Raw genomic sequence first — 25,469 nt, forward strand, 5'->3', positions numbered from 1 at the left:
TGTGCCCTCCATAACGTTTCAACGTTGCGCAGCTATTTCCGGCTTGGTGATTGTCTTAGTGCAATTGTGTCGCTATGTTGTCTTTCACCAAGCGAAATAAACTCAACGCAACTCAACATCCACATGTTATCGACTAGCGGATATTTACAATAAACAATTTTCGGCAACTTAAAACATTTGCAATCATTCATCGTAACGTTAGCCTATAGTTAAACTACATCATACAGCACAAAACAACGCAATAGTAAGGGGCTACTTTGCGTTGTGTTTATTCGGTCTAGGGAAATACGTATACACCGGTTGCCACTTCCTTATCTGGGGCTCTTTCAATAGACTTGTGTCCTTGGCTGTAGCAACAACAGGGAAAAAAAGAGTTTACAACGTTTGGTAGACGTGGTGTTGTGTATGCTTCCTGGTTGCGAAGTAGAATGCATTTCAGAGAACTAACTTTCGGTCCGGTCCGGCTAACAAAATAAAATGTGGTTGATATACCGATTTTGCTGTAACTGTTGTAAAAATAGGCTGTCGTTTCGAATTGTCTATATAACAACCATTTGTTTTACTGTTAAAATGCTATTAATGCGATTACCCAAAAAAATGACCCTACTACATATATTACCATAATATTGGTATTCTACATCAGCTATTTACCTTTTTATATCAAGAAAAGTCTGAGTTTTAAAACTTGCATGTCAATTTACGTTAATATAATTGCAAGATAAATGTGGTCTAACTAGCGATCCCCTACTACTTAGCTGGCATGTGCAGCATACAAGGTAGGCAACGCTGCTTGTAATTCGACCTCCGGCGGTTTCCTCACTGGGCATGTGTTCAGTTGGTAGAGCGCGAGTCCCGGAAAGACTTGTGGGTTCGAATCCCACCGCAGGCTAGATTTTTCCAGCCTGCGCCTTGCCACATGGTAATGCTTGGGAGACCGGTTGATTCGGTATGACGCCTTTAATAGGCCTGGCGTATTATGATACGTTGATTGCAAACACAAATATGTATCCGTTTTTGGTTTTAATGCACTCAAAACTTCTACATAAATATCGACTACATTTACCACACAGTATATACGCAAACACTTTACAAAATAGGAAAAATCTCAACAGCCAAAAAAGACACAAGCAATGACGTAATTAGGATGTTACGTCGCTTTTACGTCATGGCCAGCTATCGCAGATACGTATGCATGACGTTTTAGGTGATGTGGAAAGGTTAAAAGTTTTCGTAGTGATGAAGAAATATGGGTTTTCGTTTCTTGCTCAACTTCCAGCATGTGTCGTCCACTTGTTTGGACAGACTCATGGGACCACATGAAAATACTCCTATCTTGCGAACCTGAAATACAACAATGTTTAGGCATATTTGCGTTTAAGGTAAGATGGCCGACTTTGGTCAATCCCTAAGTGCTAGGCACCGAGCAATAGTTTTTGTGCTAAGCACTCGATCTAAATTCGCTTTGTATAATTGTATGATAATCTACACACAATAAGTCGTAAGTTACAACGCGAATGACATAAACAATTTCTTCCAACAAAAATCGACGACAATGGCAAAAAAGGTCTTTCTGCAAACGTGTTAAAAGTCTATTGATATTTGGGGTCACCAAATGTAGCGAGGTGTTTATTCGAGGTACAACGTAGTAGAATAACACAATGAGCGAATACGCCGCGTAAGACGAGAGTCAGAGAAAGAAGGCAATCTGTCCGGTTCGCTGTAGTGTAAAGGCACACGATAACGGTAGTGAGAGAGGCCGCTACATGCACAGGGTTCGAACCCAGCACGGTTTCGTACGCAAGTCCCCATCTTTTTTTATGTCTATAAATAGGATAAGGTCTGGCGCCCTGGACCATTCGGCCATATTCATGCCCCAAGATATTAGAAGTCTAAGTCGGTGATTTTCAACTTATGCGGGAGCGCCGTGCTCGGTGGTCCGTACTTTGTGGCACTGACTATACCAAAAGCTTCTCATGTAAAAATTACAAAAATATAGATTTTGCGAAGGGGTCAAAAACTCCCTGTAAGGTTCTGTTCTACATCTATTACCTCAAACTGTTTTGTCAATTTCTGCTGTTTTATAGTTTCTTGTTGGTTTGTTTAGAAATAACATGGATTGTTTTTGACGACTCTTTTAACTAGGTTGTAAATTTAACAGTGACAAAAATAATTGAGAACTACTAATCAAGTTAATACTTACGTCTTTGTGTTCAGTTTGCAACTTTGCTAGGAAGAGTTCCCAGTTTGGACGACCAAAATGTGTGACAGCTTTTAGTCCAGTGAACATCGACCTTCCTTCGGTTTTGTGAAAGTGTGTCTCACAAGCATACTGCAACAAAAACGGAACATATAGAATGCCACCGATTGCCACCGATAACTATTCAACAATATACACCAAGACTGTATACTGGTTAACAAACGTTTGAATCCTAAAACTGAGAAAGTTTTTGGAAAAGTTTTATAAGATTGACATTAAATTTTAATATTAATTCCTTCCTACTCTTTAAACACACAAATTTAAACTCTGACCATTTATAGGGCAACCAATTCGAGAAAAAGGAAAGGTATTTTAGCTAAATTATGGGAGAACATACGAAGAAAAAACCATTGTCAAACAAAATTACTATTTTACGAGCAAAAATGCCATTTAAGTTAAACAAAATAACCAATTTACTAACAAAAATACCATATATGTAAGTCGAACAAAATAACGCGTGGTGAGCCACAAACAAATTTTGATACCATTTATGCCACAGATCAAAAACTTTGAGGAAACACTGTTCTCATAAACCAAATAATGAATTTATTTTCTTCTTACCATCATAGTTGTGCGCAGATCATATTTGTCTGGAAGTTGGGTGATAAAAATATGAGTGCGAAGAATTTCTTTCTTGTCTTCATTTTCAACTTTCTCAATAATGTCCATCAGCCATTCAAACTGCTTTTGATCTCTTGCCAGCCATAAAAAGTAGACCTGTATGATATAAGTTACTAGAGTTAATAAATGTGACTTGTGAACATGTGTAGCTCAGTTGGTAGAGCGCTAGTCCCGGAAAGGCTGCAGTCGTGGGTTCGAATCCCACCGCAGGCTAGATATTTCCAGCCTGCGCCTTGCCATATGGGAATGCTTGGTGACCGGATTGATTCGGTATGACGCCTTCAATGGGCCTGGCGTACTGTGATTTATATGTGAGTATGCCGTGACCGCAGGTTTGCATGGACGTTTTATAACTAATCCCTTCAGAACATAAGTTTGCAAAATTAACGAACACTTTATCGTATAAAAACAAAGCCTTTGAAGTCAAACCAATTGTAATTTGTCTTAAAAAAACACTTTTACAGAAATCTACCATAATTACTTTAGGACTTACTCTTTTACATGGTACAGCGGGTCCTTTCGTTGTAATGTAAACCAAGTCTTTTAGAATCGATGCAAAAGGGGTTACCCCTATTCCGCCCCCAACGAATACAGAAACTTTCTGTTTATACCAGTCCTGATGTCCCTCGCCGAACGGCCCGTCCAAATAAATCTAAAAACCAAAAATATCTCATTTTAGCAAAACCTATTTTGAGGTATAAGTCATTTTGGTTGAGCAATGCTACTTAGATTTACGCTTTTTTCGCCCATAACTCCAAATTTTTGTAAACTTTGTCTACAATGACTTGCAAAAGTAAATCAAAGTGTAGTAAATTCTCTGAGATAAATTTGACAGCCTTTTTATGTTTTTAATGATGTTTTATGCATAGAATTCGAAAAATATTCTAAATCTTACTAAAACTTTACTTTTTCAGAAATTAAAAAAACCTTTGATTTGATATAGTATTTCGCACCCCTGTTTAAGAACCCCACTTTCTAAGCGGTCTTCGGGGCATAAAAACAAGATTTAAAATCTAAAAATTGGTTACATCAATATTATTTTGTTCACACTGGTCCTAAGTGAAATCAGAAGTTTGTTCCCCCCAAAATCCATATTTTTGACACAATTGAATGCACTAAGCTCGTTCAGTAAACCCGTTTTAGATTTGTAAAATGCAGCAATACTTACTTCAGGGTAGGGGCTTCCGTTAAGGGTCCCTGGGTCGTATACTTTGCACAGACGGCGAGTCCATGGCCCTACCGACCGAATATGAAGCATTAGGACAGTTTCGTTGGGTGCTGATGAAATGGTAAACGGGTGATAGTCGTTGCGAGATATCTTCGGGCACGCAATTTGAAGCTGAAATAGTGTTTTTTAATAATTTTGTTACTGAGTGTCTACGGTAACTAACTGCTTTCGATAGACCTGGCGTACTGTCATTTATATATAAGTGCGCCGCGATCGCTGGTCTGCATTGACGCTTCAGGGCTGATCCCAGTGTTGAATTTATGTTCATCTTAACCGATAAATAGTCGAACTGACGGTCCCCTACTACGAAGCTGACATGTGCAGCATATGAGGCAGGCAACAGTGCTTGTAATTCGACTTTTGACGAGATCATCACTGAGCCTGTGCAACTCAATTGGTAGAGCGCGAGCCCCGGAAGAGCTCATGTCGTGGGTTCGAATCCCACCGCAGGCTAGATTTGTTTTAGTCTGTACCTTTCCATGTGGGAATGCTTGGTGACCAGCTGAGTCGGTACTGCGCCTTAGAGTTACAAAAACGTTGCCTCTCCATAAAAAAGGTTTCATAACACTTTTCGGGTTCAACCTACCCATTGTCCCGACTTATAGTTGAAATCTCGGGGTCGCTGTATCTCAAGATATAATACATTGGAGGGAAGAAGTTTAGCATTGAGAATTCGTACTGGGGTCTTCCGGCGACATAGACTGTACATTTTATCCAATGTGTACAGACACGCGGGTCCCAGGAAATATTTGTAGAAGCCAGGTTTCTGAAAACACAATCACTGTAAACATATCTGGTGTAGCCTAACCGAGGTTTACGGGATACTCAGACTTAACTCGACTACTCAACACTACTCGACCTAACTCTAATAGTATTTTCAAGTACTTGATTTGGACGCGGTGCAGAGTTGTTACCGGCCTAAAATTGGAGCCCGAACCCGGCCCGAAACTGAATCGTTTTTGAGAAGCCGTTCAGGTACGAAAGTTTGATTGACATGTCTATATATTAAAGCTTGAGAAAAGACCAAGACAACAAACACAATAGACAATATAGTCTTGGACAAGGTTGTTTAGGACTGTTTGACATTAGGTGAGTTCCAGCAACGGACTGCTTAGCTAGATCAATTTATTCAAAACAATACTGACACAGAGTGTAAAGTCAGGTTCGAATCAGGCCAGTTTTTTGAAGAAATCTAAGCCCGAACCCGGCCCGACTTACAACTCTTACTCGGTGGTCCAATCTTTGAATGTGGGTTTCAAATGTGGGGAGATTTTATCCTAAAATACACCCTTACCTGAACAAGCATTGCGCTTCCATGTAACACAGTGAAAAGATAGAGAAGCACGATTCCAACAATATGAGTCCAGTGGAAAATTTGGTAAACAACTTTTCTCGCGAATTCCATCGCAAATATATACCTGAATAAATACAAAGCAAATTTTCACACAAGCTTATTTGGGAAAATGTCAGCCCCTGTCGTGGGTTCGAATCCCACCGCAGGATATTTTTCCAATTTTTGCCTTACAGCATGAAGATATTTATCAAACAGTGGGGATTCGGTATGGCACCTCTAACAGGCTAAGCACATTTTATTATTTATGACAAAGTATTTGTTTAAAAAAAATGATTTAAGCCTTATCTTTATATTGCAACGTAATTTAAGATGTTAGCAGCTAATTTAAACAATGTGATTTCCATTAAAAAAAACGGACTACTGTACAGTATTAAAAACGCGTAAAAAATTATATAACTTACTTCAAATACTGTTTTATTCAAATTTGAAATTCAAACGTTATTTTGTTGGTTGCTTCTTAAATACCGGTTAAATGACATGCTTTGCATACTTTACACAACGTCCTCGAAAAATGGAACTTACATCATAAGGAGTATAACGCAAAGAATCACTCCCGTCACTCCAGTAATGGTTTGAAATGCCCAGAACAAAAAGGAAGGGATAAAATTGCTCGGCCACCAGAGGTCGCTAAAGTAACACGTCATGTCGGACGGTGATTGGGTGGGAATTGAATAAAAGTTTATACCGTGAGCAACCGTATGCATAACTAGAAAACAAAACAATACAATCATTTTTGTGTAGGTATTTTAAATGTTTTAAATGTTTTTTGCTGTTTTACGGTGACCCAGTTTAAATACAGTACAGACGGACCCCGTTAAACGCATAACCAATTTGATAGGCGTTTTGATGCAATTAAACGGATTATGGCACAAACTGAAGAATATTCTTGACAAATGGCTATGGTTGTTTTTTAAGATCTGTACGCAATTAAACGCATAATGCGATTAACCGGATTCCGGTCTGTAGTAATAAAACAGTAAATAAAAATTTGCAAACATGCGTTTTTTCAATATATTGGTTATTTTAAAAACATTTTGTAAAGATTTGTGAAAATTTCAAAGTTTATCAGGTCAATTTTGGACATTATTAAACCTTTGCTTATTATTATTTTGCCTATTCAAATAGAATTCAACAAAACAAATGATTAGTACAAAAATCATAAAAATAATACTTAAAATCGTTCGCATTAAAACACAGAAATCGCAAACCCGAAGACATACAGTGTTCCTTATTCAATAGAATAAATAAACCACTAATTAATAAACTAAGATACTAAGCATGAAACCATGATATATGTAAACTTGCCTATATATTAAATCTAATGTAAATAAATTTTATAAACAAGTAATTAATGAACATAACTTTTACCTAATGGCAATGCCCTGTTTCCCAAAGTCACCCCTTACCTGAAAAGAAAAGGCCCATCCAAGCAGCTATCTTATGCATCGTCATGGCTGCATCAAAAGGAACGAATCTAGCGACCCAAGTTCCCCTTAGGAAAGTGATAATGTTCCAGCATACTGTAAGGAGTATGGTGCTGAAGTTGAACTGCAAGGCACCGGCCGACGCTCTGGCAATAGCTAGCGGAGCCCCAGCCATTCCTGTCAGGCCGGAAGTTTTGTTCGAGACCACCGCATCTAAAACAGGGTTTTTATATGTTACCATAAATTTTTTTTGAAACATTATGAGTTCTGATGAAAAATTTGTTGCTTCAAATAGCTGTAAATATAGTGACATGGTATATTTAGGCAAGTTTTTGTGACAGCTTAAACCATAAAATGTTGTTTTTGGCGGTGTTTAATACCGGCAAAAAAATATGTTTAAAATACCGGAACGGAACGAAAAACCGTTATTTTTTATTCCGAAATTTCGTTTCAGACATTTAAAATTAAAAAGTTGCTGAAAATTTCGCGCAGTTGCGCTATCATAAAAATTAAATGACCATCTGTTTAACTTTAACTGGCAAAATTTATGTGTTGCACCTTTCTTCTGTGCTCGCTTAAGAATTGTAAAGACCGAAAAGAGATGTTCGTTTGTTATGACCGAAATACGTTTTTTCCGTTTATTCCGTTCCGGTATAAATCACTGGTTTCATTCAGAATATTTCTTGTCACACAAAATCACTTTCAAACGTAGCGTATCAAAATGTATGTAATTTAACCTAGTCACGGCTTACTGGTTAGCAGAGCAATGTTTAAATACTTACAGTAAGCGTTCGCAAAAAGACCGACAGTAATGAGAGTGTAGAGTGAGAGCCAGAAAACATGAGTGCAGTAGTTTTCCGCGAGACGACAGAATGTTCTATATCTTCTCGTAAATCTTCCAACACTTGTTGCCTTAACGGTCACGTGATCACCAGTCCGACAATCACTCATGCGTCTCCTTTGATATTCGTCATCGTTCCTATAAAAAATGCTTTTTTGTTTGTTTTTTAGGTACAGAACAACACAAGATTTTTCTTGCGATTAACTGCAATTTTTTATCATTTGTTTGGGATTCAGCGTGCAACAAAACGAAATTTGCAAAGAATTGCTTATAACCGGAATCGCTTGTTTTCATGGATTTTAAAAATCATTCCCAGCAAAGGCTCAGAATTAAAGAGCTTTCTGGTGCAAGCTACGTTTTTCAAACAATTGATTTAAATATTACCGACTTATTTCATCGAAATTAATTTTCTGTGTAAGTTATAAAATCCAAAATAGAATGCTAGACCTATGTAAACAACTGTACATCAGAAATTTACCTTTCGGACTGGCTGTCTTTTGATCCATTTCTGCTGGGTGAAAAATGGTTGTTGTTGTTGTTGTTGTTGTGCGAGTATTTCAAATCTAAAACAAAACATGAGGAACACCTGTATACTTGCACCATATTAAAGATAAAAATATGTGCTATTTGTTATCTTAACAAAATTTAGCACCAAAAATTGCGTTGCCAAAACACATAAGTCGTACTTCATTGACGTCACTGCTTCGTAATTATAGAATAACTAGAAGGGTGGCTTAGCACATATTGCCCTTGCATATACACTATAACCTATTTGAAAAAAAGAATACATTCCCTACACTTATTTTATATTGGGTCCCATATCACACACTGTCTTTTATAACCTTAGTCGTTTCTGCAGGCAGAAACTCATGGGTCCCCACACATGCAACGTTGTAAATAATGCATTTCAAGAAATAACCATGTGAAAATTTGGTATTGTAAGGTCAAACACAATGATTGGTACTAAGCATAAATAAACATGCTATGTGGAGTACAAACTATCTACATTTTCTTCCATTCGGGGATTTTTAAAGGTTTTTCTATTGTATGTTCTATCTGAATAATATAGGGGTAAATAGCGAAAAATTAGACTAAAACACAACAATCAGCTGCTATTATTGGAAAATTGCACAAGCTGTCCTAATTTCATTCAATTCAGACTTTGTTAAAAAAATTCACCCATTGTAGGGGGCTAGTGGGGTAAATGTTGGGGCTACAGGTTGGAAAACAACAATCAACAACCATAGATAGCACCCACTACAAGCTGCCCAAGTTTTATTCAATTCAGACATTGTTTAAAAAATTGTCCTATTTTGGGGGGCAAGTGGCGTAAATGTTTGGGCTACAGGGTCGAACACAAGAATCAACACCTATAAATGGCATACTCTACAAGCTTTCCAAATTTTATCCAATTCAGATATTGTTTAAAAAATTCCCCCTTTTTAGGGGGCTAGCGGGTAAATGTTGGGGCTACAGGTTGGAAAACAACAATCAACACCTAACAATGGCACAATGGACAAACTGACCAAATTTCATTTGGCCACTGGAGGGGCTTTTGAGCAACAACCGTTGACGCCTCTGACGTCATAAGGCTGTTAACACCCCCTGACTGTCCACTGCAAAAACATCCACCAAACAACCCACAAACATTAGCAATGTATAAATGGTTGCCTTTATAATATCACACAAAACTAACGTTTGTGGTGCGCACCAACCACATTTTACATTTTACATTTTGGGGGCTAGCGGGATAAATACTGGGGTTATCATGACAAACGAAGCAGATGGCACATCTACATAACTATATCTACCATCTGTGAAAGTTTCATCCAAATCCATCAAACATTTCAGGGCAAAAAGGGGTGGACAAACTTCAGGGAAGAAAAAAAAAAAAGAAATTGAGTAAAATCAAGATGTGTTACCTTCAAGGAAGGGGACCCATAATGACGTCACAAGGCACTTACCAGCAGTAGGTATCAAGTGGCTTTCCGCAAAGTGAACCCCGAACATTGACATAAAATCGGAAAAGTGGTCGAATGTAAACCACGCTATCGGTGTCTTGCAGTATGACGTCATCATGCGCTCGATGACGTCATCAATGGGTACGTCAGCCAGTTTTTCAGCGTTCGAAATCGTCATGATCGATCTGGGTAGAAAAAAAAGCAACATTTTGTATACTTAACTAAGAATGGAAAGTATTTTCCTAGTAACGAAATGACGATGAATATCTTGGAACACATATATTTCTCCTAATAGCATCTTCGGTTCCTATAAAACCACAAGATAAAACATCAATAAAAAGGAATAAAAGTAAATACACAACAAAACAAAGTGAGACGAAAACACTGAACTAAAAACAAAACACTGGGGACAGTGATAACACTGCCGCTTTCAAATTGGTTCGACAAGCTGACCAAACTGCGTCTGTATACTTATGTTTTAGATGTAAAACAGATTTATAGTTAAATTCACTTACTTTATCATGGCTGCAAATTCCTTTGCTGTGAGTCGCTCTTCCTTCCTGACGTCGTAAAGGTCAAACAGAAAACGCTCCTTGTGTCTCGGCTGGTATGTGGACTCTAAAAGAACATTAGGTTTTCATACATGCATTTTGCTGATCTATAGTGTTCAAGACAAAATAGCTTTAAACTGAATACAAAAACTCCATGATAAAACAGTTTACAAGCAAGGGTTGTCAACCTTGCTAAATTTGTGCTTCTGGATATTTTTTCAATTACAATAAAAATGATGAACAAATACTGGCTATGATTTTTTTGCTTAGATTATTAAAAGTGTGAATAGTGTACCTAAAAATAAAAATGTTTTCTTGAAAGTAAGTATTTTTGAATAAATTGCAAATAGGTGCGCGTTCTAAAACAGGTTTATAACCACTGGATTAAACCATTAAAACCTAATTTAATGTTACACGAAATAAAATTTTTAAAAAAACATTTCAAATGGAATAATTGAGGGTAACACTGAATTAAAAAGAAATGCAGTTAAAAGCAAAGAAATATTTTTGGAAACACTGCGTAACACTACCTTTAGAGAAGATAGCGAGAAATTGACAGAATAACTCATATGTCATGGAACCGTCGGTAAGATTCGAATGTTCGAATATTTTGTCGAGAAATGACGAATTGACAGGAATACGAAATAACTCAGCCACTTCTGACTTGTTTAGTTTGGCTTGAGCGAGGTCAGGGGTCAATTCCTGGTAGTTTGAATTGTCTTCACCAAGTTTCTGTGAAAAAACAAAACAATATTCTTGCTAGACTGCTTGATATTACGATGAAACATCATTTTCGTCCTTCTTGTGTTTTTTTTTATCTTAAAAGATATTTTGCGAAATTGACATTTTACAATCAGTGTTTCAAAAACATTTTTCAACTCATTGTTTTGCAACCTAAAACGAAATTTTGTTCCAAATATCATTTAAATTTTTATTAGAAAATAGAAAAATTTTATGTAACCTAGTACAGGGGTCCGCAAATACTTTTTGGCTCGACCCTAAAAAAATTGCTCTAAATTCTCGCGACCCAAGCATCAAGTCTGTGGAAAATACTAATTAACTAAATATCAATATTAACACTGCTATTATGCTATTGTTAGTTGCTATTTTCACATAAAACAGTAGGTAAACGAACGTATTTATTCTAACAAATGAGAACTGTGGGCTCTGTGTTGAGAACACAGCTAATCAGAAAACGCATGCTTGCATAGGTGCGCTTAACTTCTTGCATTGTTACATAGACTGTATGTCACAGTTGCGTAGTCATACGTAACAATGCAATAATAATTAAAAGGTTGAAAAAAGCCGAAATTCATTAATACCGTAGATGCGATGCTTATATTCCTGGGAATTTTAAAATATTTCGCGACCCAGACTGGAAGGTCTCGCGACTCAAATTTGGGTCGCGACCCACTATTTGCGGACCCCTGAGTATACTGTCAGGGTTTAACGCAACAAAGCGTTATTGCTTTAAGAAACAATGCTATACACTTAAGCTATGTGACTACGTGTTATCAATGTTACTTCTGTTTAAAACAATAAAAAATAAACTTGCTTCCAGACGTAATGTTATGCCTCTAGTTTTTCATTTCAAATCTGACATATAAAATACTAAAAATAAAGGTTTAAAAAACTTTTTTTAAGTTACCGTTTTTAGAGCAATTTGAAAGAAAGTCTGAAGACGCTCGTTTCGGGTTTCCACTGTGACAGCAATTTTCATCAAATTGTTTTTGCTTTTCGGTTCGTGTTGCACCAAGTTAAAACCGCCTTCAGTACAAAATCCAACCAAACTCTGGCTAAATTGATCACGAGCTGACTGGTCGGCGAATTTCAGCACCTAAAAGAAATAATGGTGTTTAATTTTTTATTTGTTTTTTTACAAATTCTAGTTTCATGTTATTGGATGTAAAGATTGTGGTGTCAAGATTTTGGTTTATAAATCAGGATTAAAATATTTAATCAATAGCAAAAACAGATTTTTCAAATTGCGATTGTCTCAATCGTCTTTCACACATTCACTTTTATTTTACACAAAATAGAAAACTTTCTTTGGTTTTGATTTTTAGCAATTTTAAGAGCAGTTGGCACATTTCGGCTAAACGAAGTTTTCTATTTCAACGCCAACTTTTTTATCGTTGAAAAGTGAGCAACTTTTTGTAATTTGAAATGCAGCAATTCAGAAGTCCTACCAGATCATAGGACTCTCTTCCAAATCTCACTAGCAATAGACGCATGTCGTCATCACTGCTGCTCCATACCTCCACCTTGCGGTTGTTAGTAATGTCAATTTCCCGCTTGCCTTGTGACCATTTTACCAAAATAACCCCGCGATTTTGCAAAGTGACCTAGTAAAAATTTTTTTGACATAAACAATGTGAAAATTTAAAGGCTATGTCTATGAGGCAATTAGTTTTGTTTATCACCAAGCATAGTTGCAGCAAACGAACTTAAGTGTATTTTACGTCACAGTGACGTCATGGGCAACGTCACGCACCTTGACTTTACGTTTTTTGCTGCCCAAAACCTCTCTGGCGGTCGCGTCTTGTCTTCGGATCTTTCCTCTTGCGGTAAACTTTCTCTTTCGACGAATGAACTTAGCAATCAGCCACACCAAGAATATGACCACTAAAATAAGTTTAGGGTAAAGTCATAACTAAACAGTAAAGGATAACCTGTGATTTATTTACATTTTCGTCAAATATATTTTTTCCAAGTACGTGTGTATGTACACCTAAGCCGATTAATTAATAAAATTGGTGATCTCCTACTACAAATTTGACATGTGCAGCATAGGAGCAGACAACGGTGATTGTGGCGGGCTCACTTCCGAGCCTGTGTACTCAGTTGGTAGAAAGCGAGTCCCGGAAAGACTCCTGTCGTGGTTTCGAATCACACCGCAGGCTAAATTTTTCTAAAAAGCTCGGGAGAATGGCCCCGATTAGGAGGCACTGGGCCATACTTTTTCGCGCTCCTAATTTTGGGCTACTATCTTCGACTGTCCTTCTACTATGACAGTGGTTCTCAACTGATTTCATGCCATAGACCAACAGTTCAATTAAGTGAATATCGTGGATCCCTTTTAGTAAGGATAAAGAAAGCATCCACTACAAGCATATTGGATTGAAATGAAATATATTTCTTTAATACAGAATTTCGAGGAGTGATACCAAACAACTGACAACTAACAATAAATGACCAATAACTTGGATAATGTTTTTTCGTACTGAATATTCAATAAACTATACGCAAGTTTATCAGTTTATCACCAAATATAATTAACGTCCTATGGACACACCTAAAAAGTCATCATGGACCATCAGTTGAGAACCAGTGTACGATGTCCTTTAAAGTTAAACAAACCCAACTCCTATTTATCATCAATACTTACCAAGGCAAAGAAGTCCAACTGCTGTCCACACAACAATGAAGGAGACTTGGCTACTTTCGAAGTAATCGTAAATTTCAAGCGGAGAGCAAGATTCCAAATCATTCACAAAAATTTGGGTCGGTTTATCGCAAGCAGCTGAAACGACGCAAAACAAGCAGACTATCGACAACCGTTTACAACCGCAGTCGTTTGGTTCGCGAAGGGTAGTTTTACTGTGTGCAAAAAGTTGAAAGTATAGTAAACCTCGTTTAAACAGGATTCGGATAATCCGGATTCGGATTCGAAACATTTTTTGGTCCAAACGGGTCCGGATTAATCAAGGTTTACTGGATGTGCTACATGCATTTTGCAAAAAATGTTACCATGTGCAAAAATTAGGTCTTTTTTGGATCACTGCTGGATGTTGGTTCGCGAACCCGCTTAAAACTTGCATGCTAACAAAATACCATAGTATGCTTTAAGAATCTTACCCGTGGCACTCCATTGAAATGGGTTTTGCTGAATATCATCGACGTATTTTTGGCCCATGACGTCAAGCATGACGTCACGAAAGGTTGTGTTTCGTATTTCTCGGATAGTTGCGGCATCAAACAGTCTAAAATTACACAGTAGAGTTTGAATTTGGTTGGTCTATAAAGAAATCTAAACGCGTTTATGTTAGCAGCGCAATTCAGAAGTGTATTTTACCACGCAAAAATAGCAAAAACGTGTTTCGTGTTACAATATTGGCGATTACATTCTACTATAAACATACGGTTTCCACATCGAAACCAGTTTAGTTTAAGAAATGAAAGAAACAAACGTTTCAGTCTAAAAAAAGGAAACTACGTCAAACAAACTACTGTTACGTCATTCACGTGTGATGTCATATGACCTAATCATGCTCGATCAAAAAAACACAATAGTAGCCAGTCCAAGATTGAAAAGTATTCAAGATTTGAAAAGTATTTACTCAGTTCCCATTTAACTAGCAAAAATAAACACGTTCCCTTCCCTTTAAAGTTTAAACCAATGAAATGTTTTTTTTTAAATCCCCTCACCCGTTTTTCTCGTTTTCAAACCAGAATCTGTCTCCGTCACGAATCTTCACAAATTGATCCTTAATAATTCGAGCAAAGAGCGGGGGAATAGTGGTCCCTGATTGGTTGGCGCTTTCAATCAATCCACCAATCAAAATGTCGATGTTGTCGAAAGATGTGGATTGGTGGATTTGTAAAACTTGTTCCCGCTAAAACACCGAAAAACGTTTGCAAATTTATCCAGAGTTGTATAACCAGAAGTAGTAAAGTCTAATTGATGTTGAAATTGTTTCTTACCAAGGGATTTCCCTCAAATTTTGTCCTGTTAAATCCAAATTCTTCAAGAGCTGTGTTATAATCTGGTAGTCCGTGGTCTCTGCCGGTCTATAGACATACAAGTTTTCAAATATTAGTCTTTTATAGAATACTCTCAGAAATACACAACAAAAAGCTGTTCTAGAATATTTTAGAAATTACAATACGATTTTTTTCGATCAATATGGCATGAATATACATTGCTGATTTTGCAGTTAAAGCAAAATATTTTAACATGAAAATTCAAAGATTCGAATCTAATTACCCGATATAACTATTAGGATCCGAATCGCCAAATTTTAGAATTCGATATTTACTAATATTCAAAATACTAACTACCGGATTCGATTCCTATATCACAATCTAGCACCAAAAACATACTATCCTATAATCTTCTAGAACACTTAAGTAGACTAAATCGTGTATCTTATATATCACTATTTTACCTGTATAGACAAAGATACAAGGTCCCTTCTAGAAAATTCCAGTGGTCCATGATATGAATTTCTCAGGTCCTGCACCACAACGTTGTCCTCTTTCTCAGCAAGTTGCATACACATTCCCAGCAGAAAACTTTCCAGGGAGCGTTCTTTTAAGAGTTCCTGGAATTTTATGAACAACCTAAGGCCGCAAGTTCAAACCTTACCACAGAATAATCAGTTTTGGCCAAAACCTTGTTTATAGATTGGGTGGGGTATAAACAAAAGTTTAACAAGTGTAAAGAATTAACACGAAATGTATGCCACGAGACGATATTATTTGGTTGTGTTTTACAAAAAAGTTACAAAAAACAATGTATTTTGCAGCCAGTGCCCACTGTTTGACCAGTAAAAGATTAAATCAGTGCATTAGTCATCAGACGGCACTCTAGTTTGTTGAGAATAACTGCCAGAAAAGCCATGGCTTGGTGCTTTTGTATATTATGTATTTTATTGCATAAGAAACCAAAAGGTGATATTAGGTAATTTGCGGATAGATTTCAAAAGCAGTTTTGCTGAATCATTTTGCTTTCAGTGTAACGGGTTTCGTTCGGTTTTCTATACTTCATAACTTTTTTTTAACATTTTAGGTACAACATTTACCTCAGATCTCCAGTAGCTTTGACAAAGCCGGATTGATGGCTCGGAGAATGAACACTCTCTATTCAAAAAACTTAATTTAGCGACCCATAATCCTTAATTTACTTAATTTAGCGACCCATAAACCCTAAATTTAGCGACACTTAATTTAGTTTGCCTCAAAGTAGACTTACGAAATTTAGTTACACTAGTAGCGAAGTATGACCAATTAACAATGATATGAAAATTTGCATACAACCTTAGAACTAATTTGCATATAACGCATAGTAGATAAAAACTTTTTTTTATTTTCTGTTCAGAATGCCAAAATTAAGATTTCCATGTTAGTCGTTTTAAACTGCTTGAAAGCATATAAGAGAGTACACATATTTTTTTTAACAATGCCTCAATTAACCTAAAAAATTTATAAAATTATTTACTCTATTTGAATAAGGAAACAAACAAACGTTTGTCTTACCCTGGTTTGTCGGAGCGCACTTTTCCGCCAGGTGGCACTGTTGTATGAAGATACCGCATGGCGGCGCTCTCGAACACGTTACTAATAGCAACGGTCACTCCTGAGTTGTATCCTTACGCAAAGTAATTAAAAAACATTTTAAACGTAGGACTAAATAATAGTAAAACAGTTACTGCTTAACTTTCTTTCTTTTGGTGAATGCAAAGTCGATAGTAATAATAACGAAACAACACATTGCAACATCTATTTTTCGAGGTCTAATAAAAATATATCACCTTGATAGTCAGGCAGTTGTTCGCCCAGTAGGACAGGAAGCCATTCGTACATAGCGATGTTCTAGAATAAAACCAGTTCAGAGAAAAATCAATGGCCAAAGTAGTGTAAAAACACCTGACAACAATTAATATACCTATTTAGCTAAACCGGATAACAAAGGCCCGATATCCATGAACGGGATACTCACAGACCTAGTATGTTCCTAAATCGGATAATAAAAACCTGAGATATCTAGAATCTGAATAAAGTAACCTAATTAACCGGAACCAAATGCAAAAGTTGTCCAGTTTCGAAATGAAAAGCAAAGGACCACCGAATTCCAAAAATAAAATGACATTGTGCCAAACAGAAAACTAAACAGCAAATATTCAGTTAAATACGAATCATGACATTGTTTGCTAAGTCGGATAGTACTAAGCATAATAAGGCACAACAGAATAGTACAATATATGATTGGAACCGGATAGTACCAAGCATTATGGTACAACCGAATAGTTTAATACCCGAATGGATTCGGATAGTACCTGATATACGGCAATGTTCCTTGCGCGAGCTTCGTCGAATACTTTCCAATCCGGATGTTCTTTCCGAACCCTTTTAGCCAGTTTGTTGTGATACCGAAACCAAATCACGCTGATACTTAGGAGAAACGGGTTTTCATTGGCGAGACGACTCCCTGTAACTTTAAATGTACAAAATATGTTTATATCATGAAGAGAGGTGGCATTTTTATTAAAATTATGCAAACACACACACATAACAAAAACGCGGTAAAATACAGTACCTATCGGACTAAATTTAAAAGTCTGGAGTTTCTTAGCATTCAATACACTACCCTAATAGCCCTAATAGTCAGCATTTTTAAGTTATACCATTTTAATAGGCAATTTTGCTCTTTGTGCAACCCATCGAAATTTAGCTAAATGTGGGTCTGCCGTGCGGTGTGGTGTTAGCAGGTTTTCCATAAAAATAAACTGGGAGAGCGTGAACAATGTCTTTGTATATAACACATCGCGCACACAACAGTAGGCAGTTCAACAAGTCATGATTAATGTGAGTTCCGAATTCGGCAGGTTATTACCAAGTCAGGGTTGCTCAGTTGGTTGAGCGGTTAGCCTCAAATCGTGGGTTCGAATCCCACCACAAGATAAACATACGTGTCTAATATCGAGCAAAATATTTCTCCCCACAGAACAAAAGTCTAGTGTGGAGCAGTTACACATGTACCAACAACGGCAAAGAGGTTACCCCGTTTAAACAAACGTAACGTATTATTTCATTACGTCATCCGTTGCGCAAATGATGACGTCACTAAGCAAAGTCTGGTACAGTGCCTACGTGACTTTGTCGCAAAGGCGTACGTAATTTATTGATAAAAAGTTTAATGTTGGGTCTTATGAATGTTTTGCGAGTGTTTGCCATTTCCATTTGAACATTTTGGGCATCACACGTGATAAAAAGGAGCTTTGTGATTGGTCAAACCACTAATACAGAAAATCGGAAGTAAAATGTAAATTAACGTTTGGAAACTTATGCAAATCTCTTATCCGTTACCTGACAACGAGACAAACAAATTAAACATTTGATTAAGAACGACATCCCTTTCTTAACGACAAGACGTTTTACAACAAATAATGACTATGTATAACACCCTGACTGTGTTAGGCATTTACGTATACAGTTTGTATGAAAAGTAGTATTACACCTAATGACATACAATGGGTCTTTCCGTGTCCATGATATGCAAACAACACATGTGTTTTTCACATACAAGTAACGAACGTAATCACATATTGACGGCTTTCGAAACATACCATCGTTGACGACCTGTAACGTTATTTTGAAGTTACAAGGCCCCGCAGTAATTTGTTTACCGTTGCCAACACTTTTTATAAAACTTTAACCAGCATCGAAAGAGAAATGCGTTTTTTTCGTTTAAATAAAGCAGTGGTTCTCAATCTTTTTGACGAATTCCTTCCTTGACAATTTTTCATTTCTCCCTAATATACTACATAAAACATACAACAATAATGTAAAATTGAGTATTTTATCAACTTAACCGGGCATTTTTCTAGAGCTTAAGTGTCTATTTACAAACCACATGTAAAAATTAAAGACAATTCCTTCCCTTGAGTTTTAAAATTCCTCCCTAAGAATTTCTCCCCGATTGGGAACCACTCAACTAAAAGACGTGCAATCTTTATTACTAATGGCCCAAATGCAATTAGCACCATTGGACCACGGAACGCACCTTTGTATAATACAGGTTCAATAGCACGCATATGTTGAATTTAACAGCAGCCAGTAAAATCGGCAAGTGATTCTAACACAATATTACAGATTGGCAAAGAATAGCACCAGGTGCATTGATCAATTCAAAAACAAAATAGCATTGAAATCGCTCGCTAGAACTGCACTGAAACAGTTAGCGGATTACAATTAAAATCCAAACGTCTCAGCAGCCGGCACAGGCTTGTTTAATGTGGTGATATTGGCAACACACAATTGGTTTAAATTATACATACCAACGTGTTTTAATGTGTTGCAACAACATGTGAATGGCGTTGATCGTAAGGCGTAGAAATAACGACCGCACTTAAACTATTTGGCACGACTATCTTGACGGTATGTTATAAGGGTTGTAGATTTCTTTTGAGCTTTAAACCTGTACCGACTTTTATTATGGCGTACCTTTATTTGATTTGCGTTTTCAAAATAGGCCTTTCGTCTTTCATATATATAGGTTTTATAGGTTTTTTTAATGTGGTCTCCACAATTAAAAACAAACCTAAAGTTTTACTTAAAAAAGCTTTTTCTAATCGCTTCGGGACGCAATACGTTTTTTTAACAAAATAAATATTTATGTAATAATTAAAACATAGAGTTTTACCTGAAAAAATTTCGTTTAAATGAAACATGAAAAACTGGCATTTTATAAAGTATCAAATCTTGCTGTTTGATGTGCAACACGTACGTTACACACTTTGTAACTATATATTTCAAATTTTGTGTTCAAGTTCACTACTTTTCAGGGGAATTGCGATGTTGTCAAGTTTAACCTTGTCTGTGACCTCTAAACATTGCGCTTGCGTTGGTATTCAAGTGGATCATGACTAATGTGTTCTGTGTACACAACATCAATGTTTCCGTACGTAACCACAATTTCGAATCGTGTTTCACTCGTTTAAAGGTTATTCTGTGCCCTGATTTGAACTTCAGAGAAAGCACGATTTCTGTATATTTGATCAAAAAGTGCTGGATATTAGGTAGATAGATTCGGTATCTTAAATCCTTATGCAGTTTTTTTTATTCATTTTCACTTGTAATTACCCGATAAATAATTATTAATACCCTAGTCAGGGAATTCAAAATCCTGTTTTGTTGTTTGAATAGGATTGTTCTAATATTACCCGATAAAACGTAATGGGATTCGGATTTCGATTCCGAATTGATTTTTTTGTTTTAAAATTTGTTTAAGTAAAAAGTAAGGCGATCCGAAATCCTATTCCGAATTGATTTTTCAAGAATACCCGATAAAACGTAAATGAGATTCGGAAACCTACTTTAATTTAAACGTTTTGCTTTAAAATAACTCGGTAAAACTGAAAGGCTCGTTAAATGCTAATTCTTTTGCACCTTTTTACCTATAATTACCCGATACGAGGAACCGGAACCTTGCGCATTGTGTCATGAAAAACAAATATCTGTCACATATTTTCAATGGGGCTTTCCGAGGTACACATAAAAACCGCAAAGCCAAAACAAACAGAGTGTTTAAACAAATTCTCTAAATCTATTTGCACAAGGTAAGTTGTGACGTTATTCTTGGAACTCGAATTTGAAGGTAATTCCTTGAATATTCCCAAGATATGCTGAAATACTGCACGCATGGCGCTGCAAAAAGGCCTTCTCACGCTATCGTGGTTCATTTTGCTCTAAACTTTCTCAACTTTATTCTTGATTATATTGAAGTCATGTTGGTTAAAAGATTTTAGAGTGAGGGGCAGAGTGGCATTGCAAAACAATTTGTGTATTGGGTTTTCGGTTGACGAAACAACCATTAGGCATTGGTTGGGTACTTTCTACAGGGTTATCATTTTTCAAAGATCAACTAACTATTCGAATGGATGAGTTTTTTTATCAGTAGTGAATGAAAAAAAAACTAGAATAAGAATAATATTTTGCTTTAATGAGAAAAACCTAATCGTTTTTCTGTCGCACCATTGATACACAGTATACCTCATCGGTTCATCCAGGCCCGTTTGGACCAAAAAATGTCCGGATTAGGCAAAGATCCGGATTAATCAATGTCAATTAGTTCAAGCCCTACGACATTACAAATCATTTGTGCCTCGAGTTTTGTCCGGATTAAGCGAAGATCCGGATTAACCGATGTCGATTAGTTCAAGCCTTACCACATTACAAATCATTTGTACCTGGAGTTTGTCCGAATTAAGCGAATATCCTGATCAACCGAATCCGGTTTAACCGAGGTTTACCGTAATTAATGAAATTTACCGAAAAAACGTTCTGCAGACTCCAGTTTATGTGTGGCGGGAACCGCTGGATTGTGAATCGGCAAACCAATGGTGTTGTACATTGGGAATTCGCCTTTGTCGTCCGCTGAGAGAAGCTCGCCTAACCTGCAGTTGTCGTCATAACCCCCGACGTCATCATCATCGTCGTCATCACTTCGCTGTTGAAAATTGAAGTGAAGTAAACACAAACGTTAAAATGACGTTTTGAAATTTTCAAAATTTGCGAATAATGTGAGCTCCAAATCGGATTGTTGCATTGCAGAAGAACCAAAGCGCTTCGTCGCGTCGCTCTGGTGTTTTGTGATTGCAAAAGCGTAGAATGGTTATATCTGGCTTTACTATAACGATTTAAGTCTTCTCCCTTTTATAACGGTGCTAAGTTGTTGTTTTTTGGTATCCCGTATAAAACACAGTAGACTTCGAAAGAGAAATACGGTGTTTTAAACATAATACCCTGTTTTTAAGTCCTATGACACAACAAACAACGTAGTGTATCACATTGGTTACACAAGTGGTTCAAAACCGGGTAAAAATTTAAACCCGAGGAAAAGAATTAAATTTTTCATGTGGTTTGTAAATCAGACATATGCTCTGGAAATATAACCTATGAAGTTGACAAAAGACCCAATTTTAAATTATCTTTGTGTGGTTTAGCATCCACTATGTACTTTATTGGAAAGAAATAAAAATGTTTCGAATTGTTAAGGGAGGAATTCGTCAAAAAAGGTTGGGGACACTGGTTTACACGATTAGACTTACGTTTAATGCATTGTTTTGTTTGATTGTTTAATTCGAGTTCGTATAATATGTGAACCACTAATAAATCGTGTAACAACTTATCAAGCCCAAATTGAATAAGTTACATGTTTAGGCGTTATATATAACGCCTATAGGCCCCTTCCGACAAGAGGATCTATAAAACCGTTAAACTTTGTTAATTTTAAGACTATAAAGTGCTATGTTAGTACATGGTTACATCGCTTCGGCACCTGTGTTTAATAACCTTTCATAGAACCTGAATTTGTTTCATTATTCCGAGTAACAAATCCAATGAAACTGTCAACGTGTGGTCACCGGCAGACGAATTTTTTACCGCAAGTTACTAATTCGGGATTTTCCAGTCACTGTAGCGAATAAACACAGTAACATGGCCCAAGAAATCTTTCCCTGGGTAATATAAACGTGAGGCGGGGGCTTATAAAGCAAATAACTGTGTGAAATCACCGTAAAGGGAAGAATATTCTTATCTTTACACGAAATTTCATAAAATTTCGAAACGTTTTTTACAGACTAAAACCAATAGACTGTAAAATCCTTGGTTAAACAGAATCAGTCGGTTTTAAATGAAGGAATATATATAGTTTCAACACTTGAAACAGTAAAATCTTGTTTTAGTGTTTTACTGCTTTTATTTATTTTAGCGTGTTTGTTTTAGCAATCAAGTTTATATCGTATTGTATTTCGGTTACAGGAACTGATAATGCCACATAGGCGAAATATATATTCCTTCATTTAAAACCGACTGATTCTGTTTAACCAAGGATTTTACAGTCTATTGCAGTGGTTCCCAACCAGGGCCCATGGCCCCCCAGGGGGGCCACGAGCTGTGTTCAGGGGGGCCACAGGTGTAGATTTACCAGAAACACCCACTAAAAATTCCCTAATTTAATCAACTATTTTGCATACTATTTGTCTATATTGAGGCTTTTTACGAATGCGGACCCTTATTTACTCTATTCGACCTGCGTTTGAAGCCGATATTAGTATCCAATTTCCACACGAGTTTGCCATTTACATTTTAAGGGGGCCACAGGACTTACAAGGTTACATGAAGGGGGCCACGAGGCAAAAATGACACTTTTAGGGGGCCACGGTCCATGGAAGGTTGGGAACCACTGGTCTATTGGTTTTAGTGTATTAAAGTTAAAAAGGCAAACAGTGATCGTCAGTTTAAGACATGCTGTTGATGGTTTTGATCTGTTACTAAAGTTGTCATTTTGTTTTTTACAGAGAATTTCCTTAATTCAGTGGTTTCCAACCGGGGATGAATTTAGTTTAATTTTAACATGTGGGTTGTAAAAAGAAATATAAGCGCTAGTAATATGGCCTTTAGAGTTGATAAAAGACCCGATATTAAATAATTTTGTATGATGTGATATCTACTATGCAATACAGTGGTCGGCAACTGATGACCGCGACTCAGTGTCGGTCCGCGAAGAGTTCGTTGACGGGCTGTACACTTTTTTAGATTAAATGCTTGGAATCATTTTTCTCGTGCATAAACTAACTTTTTCGTTTTTAATGCAGAATCTTTGTAGTTTTTTTAAGCCGGCCCGTGATTAAATCCAGGTTTAAAACCGGTCCGCAGTGCAAAAATGGTTGCCGACCGCTGATTGAGTACATTAAGAAGGAAAAAATATTTTGAATTGTTAAGGAATTCGTCAAAAAAGGTTGGAAAGCATCGCCGTTCGGAAATGTGTGACAAGCGTGTAGATACGTCAATGGTTCAAATGATTGCCCAAGCGTAATTCCAAAGTAACCGTTGAACTGAACTTGAACCATTTACCCTTAAACTTACAAATTTTAAGTCTATACCCAAGTCGGTACGCAACATGCTTTTTTGAAGGAAAAACCAAAGGTGGTTATTTGATCAGCTGATATATAAAAGTTTGCAGACAACCCGGCAATGTCCACACAATGATATCAAACAGTGTTGGTTTGTTTAGTGATATCATTACCTTGTAATCAAGGCTCAAGGACCATTTGAAATGAGGATATCACATATTTTCGAGCCAAGTCTTAAAATAAGGGGCGTGGAACTGTTTATCGCAATAGGTCGCAAATTACATTCATAATGATCTCGAGGGCCAGTCAATAAAGCGACACATATATTTTGATAAAAAATTCATTAAATGCAGTGGTTTCCAACCTGCCATTCAGGTCCCTTCAAGAGGCCGTGGGCTGGTACCAGGGGCCCAAAAAGGCAACATTTTAAAGCATGGAGAGTTTTACGTAAACTTTACTTTGTAATACAATGTCAAAAATGCCAATGATGCAGTGCAAATAACAACTTCCTACGATCAGTGAAAAAGATTAAAACAATTGACTACTACTTGACGAAGTTAGCGCGGGCCACGTAAATAGATGTTGCGGGCCCTGCTCTGGTCCACAGGCCGTATGTAACAAGCCCCTACGTAAAAACGTACTTTTGAGCATTCTAAAATTACGTTAAATGGAACATCAGTCAGTACGCTATACAAAACACATAATACCTTTTTTCTTCTTTTTTCGTCAATGTTATCATGGTCGTTTTGGCAGCGATCCAAGGTACGTAGCTGGTTGGCCCACATCCAACTGTTGCCATAGATACTGCCGCCGTCCAAAAATGAAGTCACCTCGTTGATTTGGTCCCTGGCCCGATTAGGGGAATACCCAGTATTTGAAGTGTCGTATCGTGATCTCTCGTAAGGCATTTGGAAATCGCTCAGTCCGTTTGGGTTTAGATCGGTATCGTCCGACGATATATCGATACCGTATCGTTCCGGTGGACAACCGTTCCGTTCCACATCAACGATTTCGTTGATCACGTGCTGCCCTGGAATAACACATTTAAATTGTCGCATTAACATAGCTCTAAAATATAGTGTGTCGCCGTAAATTGAGACACGAATGGTTGTACTTACACAAGTACTGGGATCAGGCCTAACGCATTCATGCAGACCAGCGATCACGACATATATACATCGGTTTTCGTTGTGAACATATTGATATATCTTGTTATAGCACAATAGAAAATTTTTCACCAACTTTTTAAATCTTTACAACAGTGGTTTCCTACAAGTGGAAAATTATACATATGCAGAGAGAAATAGTGCCTAAATTGTTGCTTCAAATTTTACTCTAATATCTAAAGTCACAAATTTATTTAACCACAAACTATTTTTAGTCGGATAAAAACAATTAATCTACGGCACAAAACATCATCATAAATATAACAGAGGGGGAAATATGACACTTAGTGATCGACTTTAAAGGGAAACTACACCAAAACGGTTAAGAAACCCTGCTTTACAAATAGGTCAATAACCAAGACTTTGCGAAAGTTGCCAAAATTTTGTTATTTTTTTTTAGCTACCTGACATATGGGCCTCATTGCTGAC

At 36.9% G+C, this 25,469-nt stretch overlaps 1 protein-coding gene across 1 annotated transcript; it reads right to left on the minus strand.

Annotated features, from left to right (window-relative positions):
- Positions 1-1,012: 1,012 nt before the first annotated feature.
- On the minus strand, positions 1,013-24,938 carry LOC145229671 (dual oxidase 2-like). Its single transcript, XM_080095005.1, has 28 exons — positions 24,582-24,938; positions 21,290-21,467; positions 17,296-17,453; positions 16,771-16,831; positions 16,496-16,607; positions 16,042-16,099; positions 15,406-15,561; positions 14,942-15,028; positions 14,666-14,853; positions 14,096-14,220; positions 13,626-13,760; positions 12,732-12,862; positions 12,427-12,582; positions 11,886-12,074; positions 10,768-10,969; positions 10,202-10,304; positions 9,690-9,871; positions 8,204-8,288; positions 7,667-7,863; positions 6,867-7,097; positions 5,983-6,166; positions 5,401-5,524; positions 4,693-4,872; positions 4,047-4,217; positions 3,372-3,530; positions 2,819-2,974; positions 2,201-2,329; positions 1,013-1,341 (listed from the first exon to the last, which is right to left on the minus strand). Exons 1-28 carry the CDS (start codon positions 24,936-24,938, stop codon positions 1,219-1,221), a joined length of 4,317 nt encoding a protein of 1,438 aa, XP_079951131.1. The 3' UTR covers positions 1,013-1,218.
- Between the last annotated feature and the right edge of the window lie 531 nt (positions 24,939-25,469).

The sequence above is a fragment of the Phallusia mammillata genome, chromosome 5 (assembly GCF_965637545.1).
Source record: "Phallusia mammillata chromosome 5, kaPhaMamm4.hap1.1, whole genome shotgun sequence".
In the NCBI taxonomy this organism is placed as follows: domain Eukaryota; kingdom Metazoa; phylum Chordata; class Ascidiacea; order Phlebobranchia; family Ascidiidae; genus Phallusia; species Phallusia mammillata.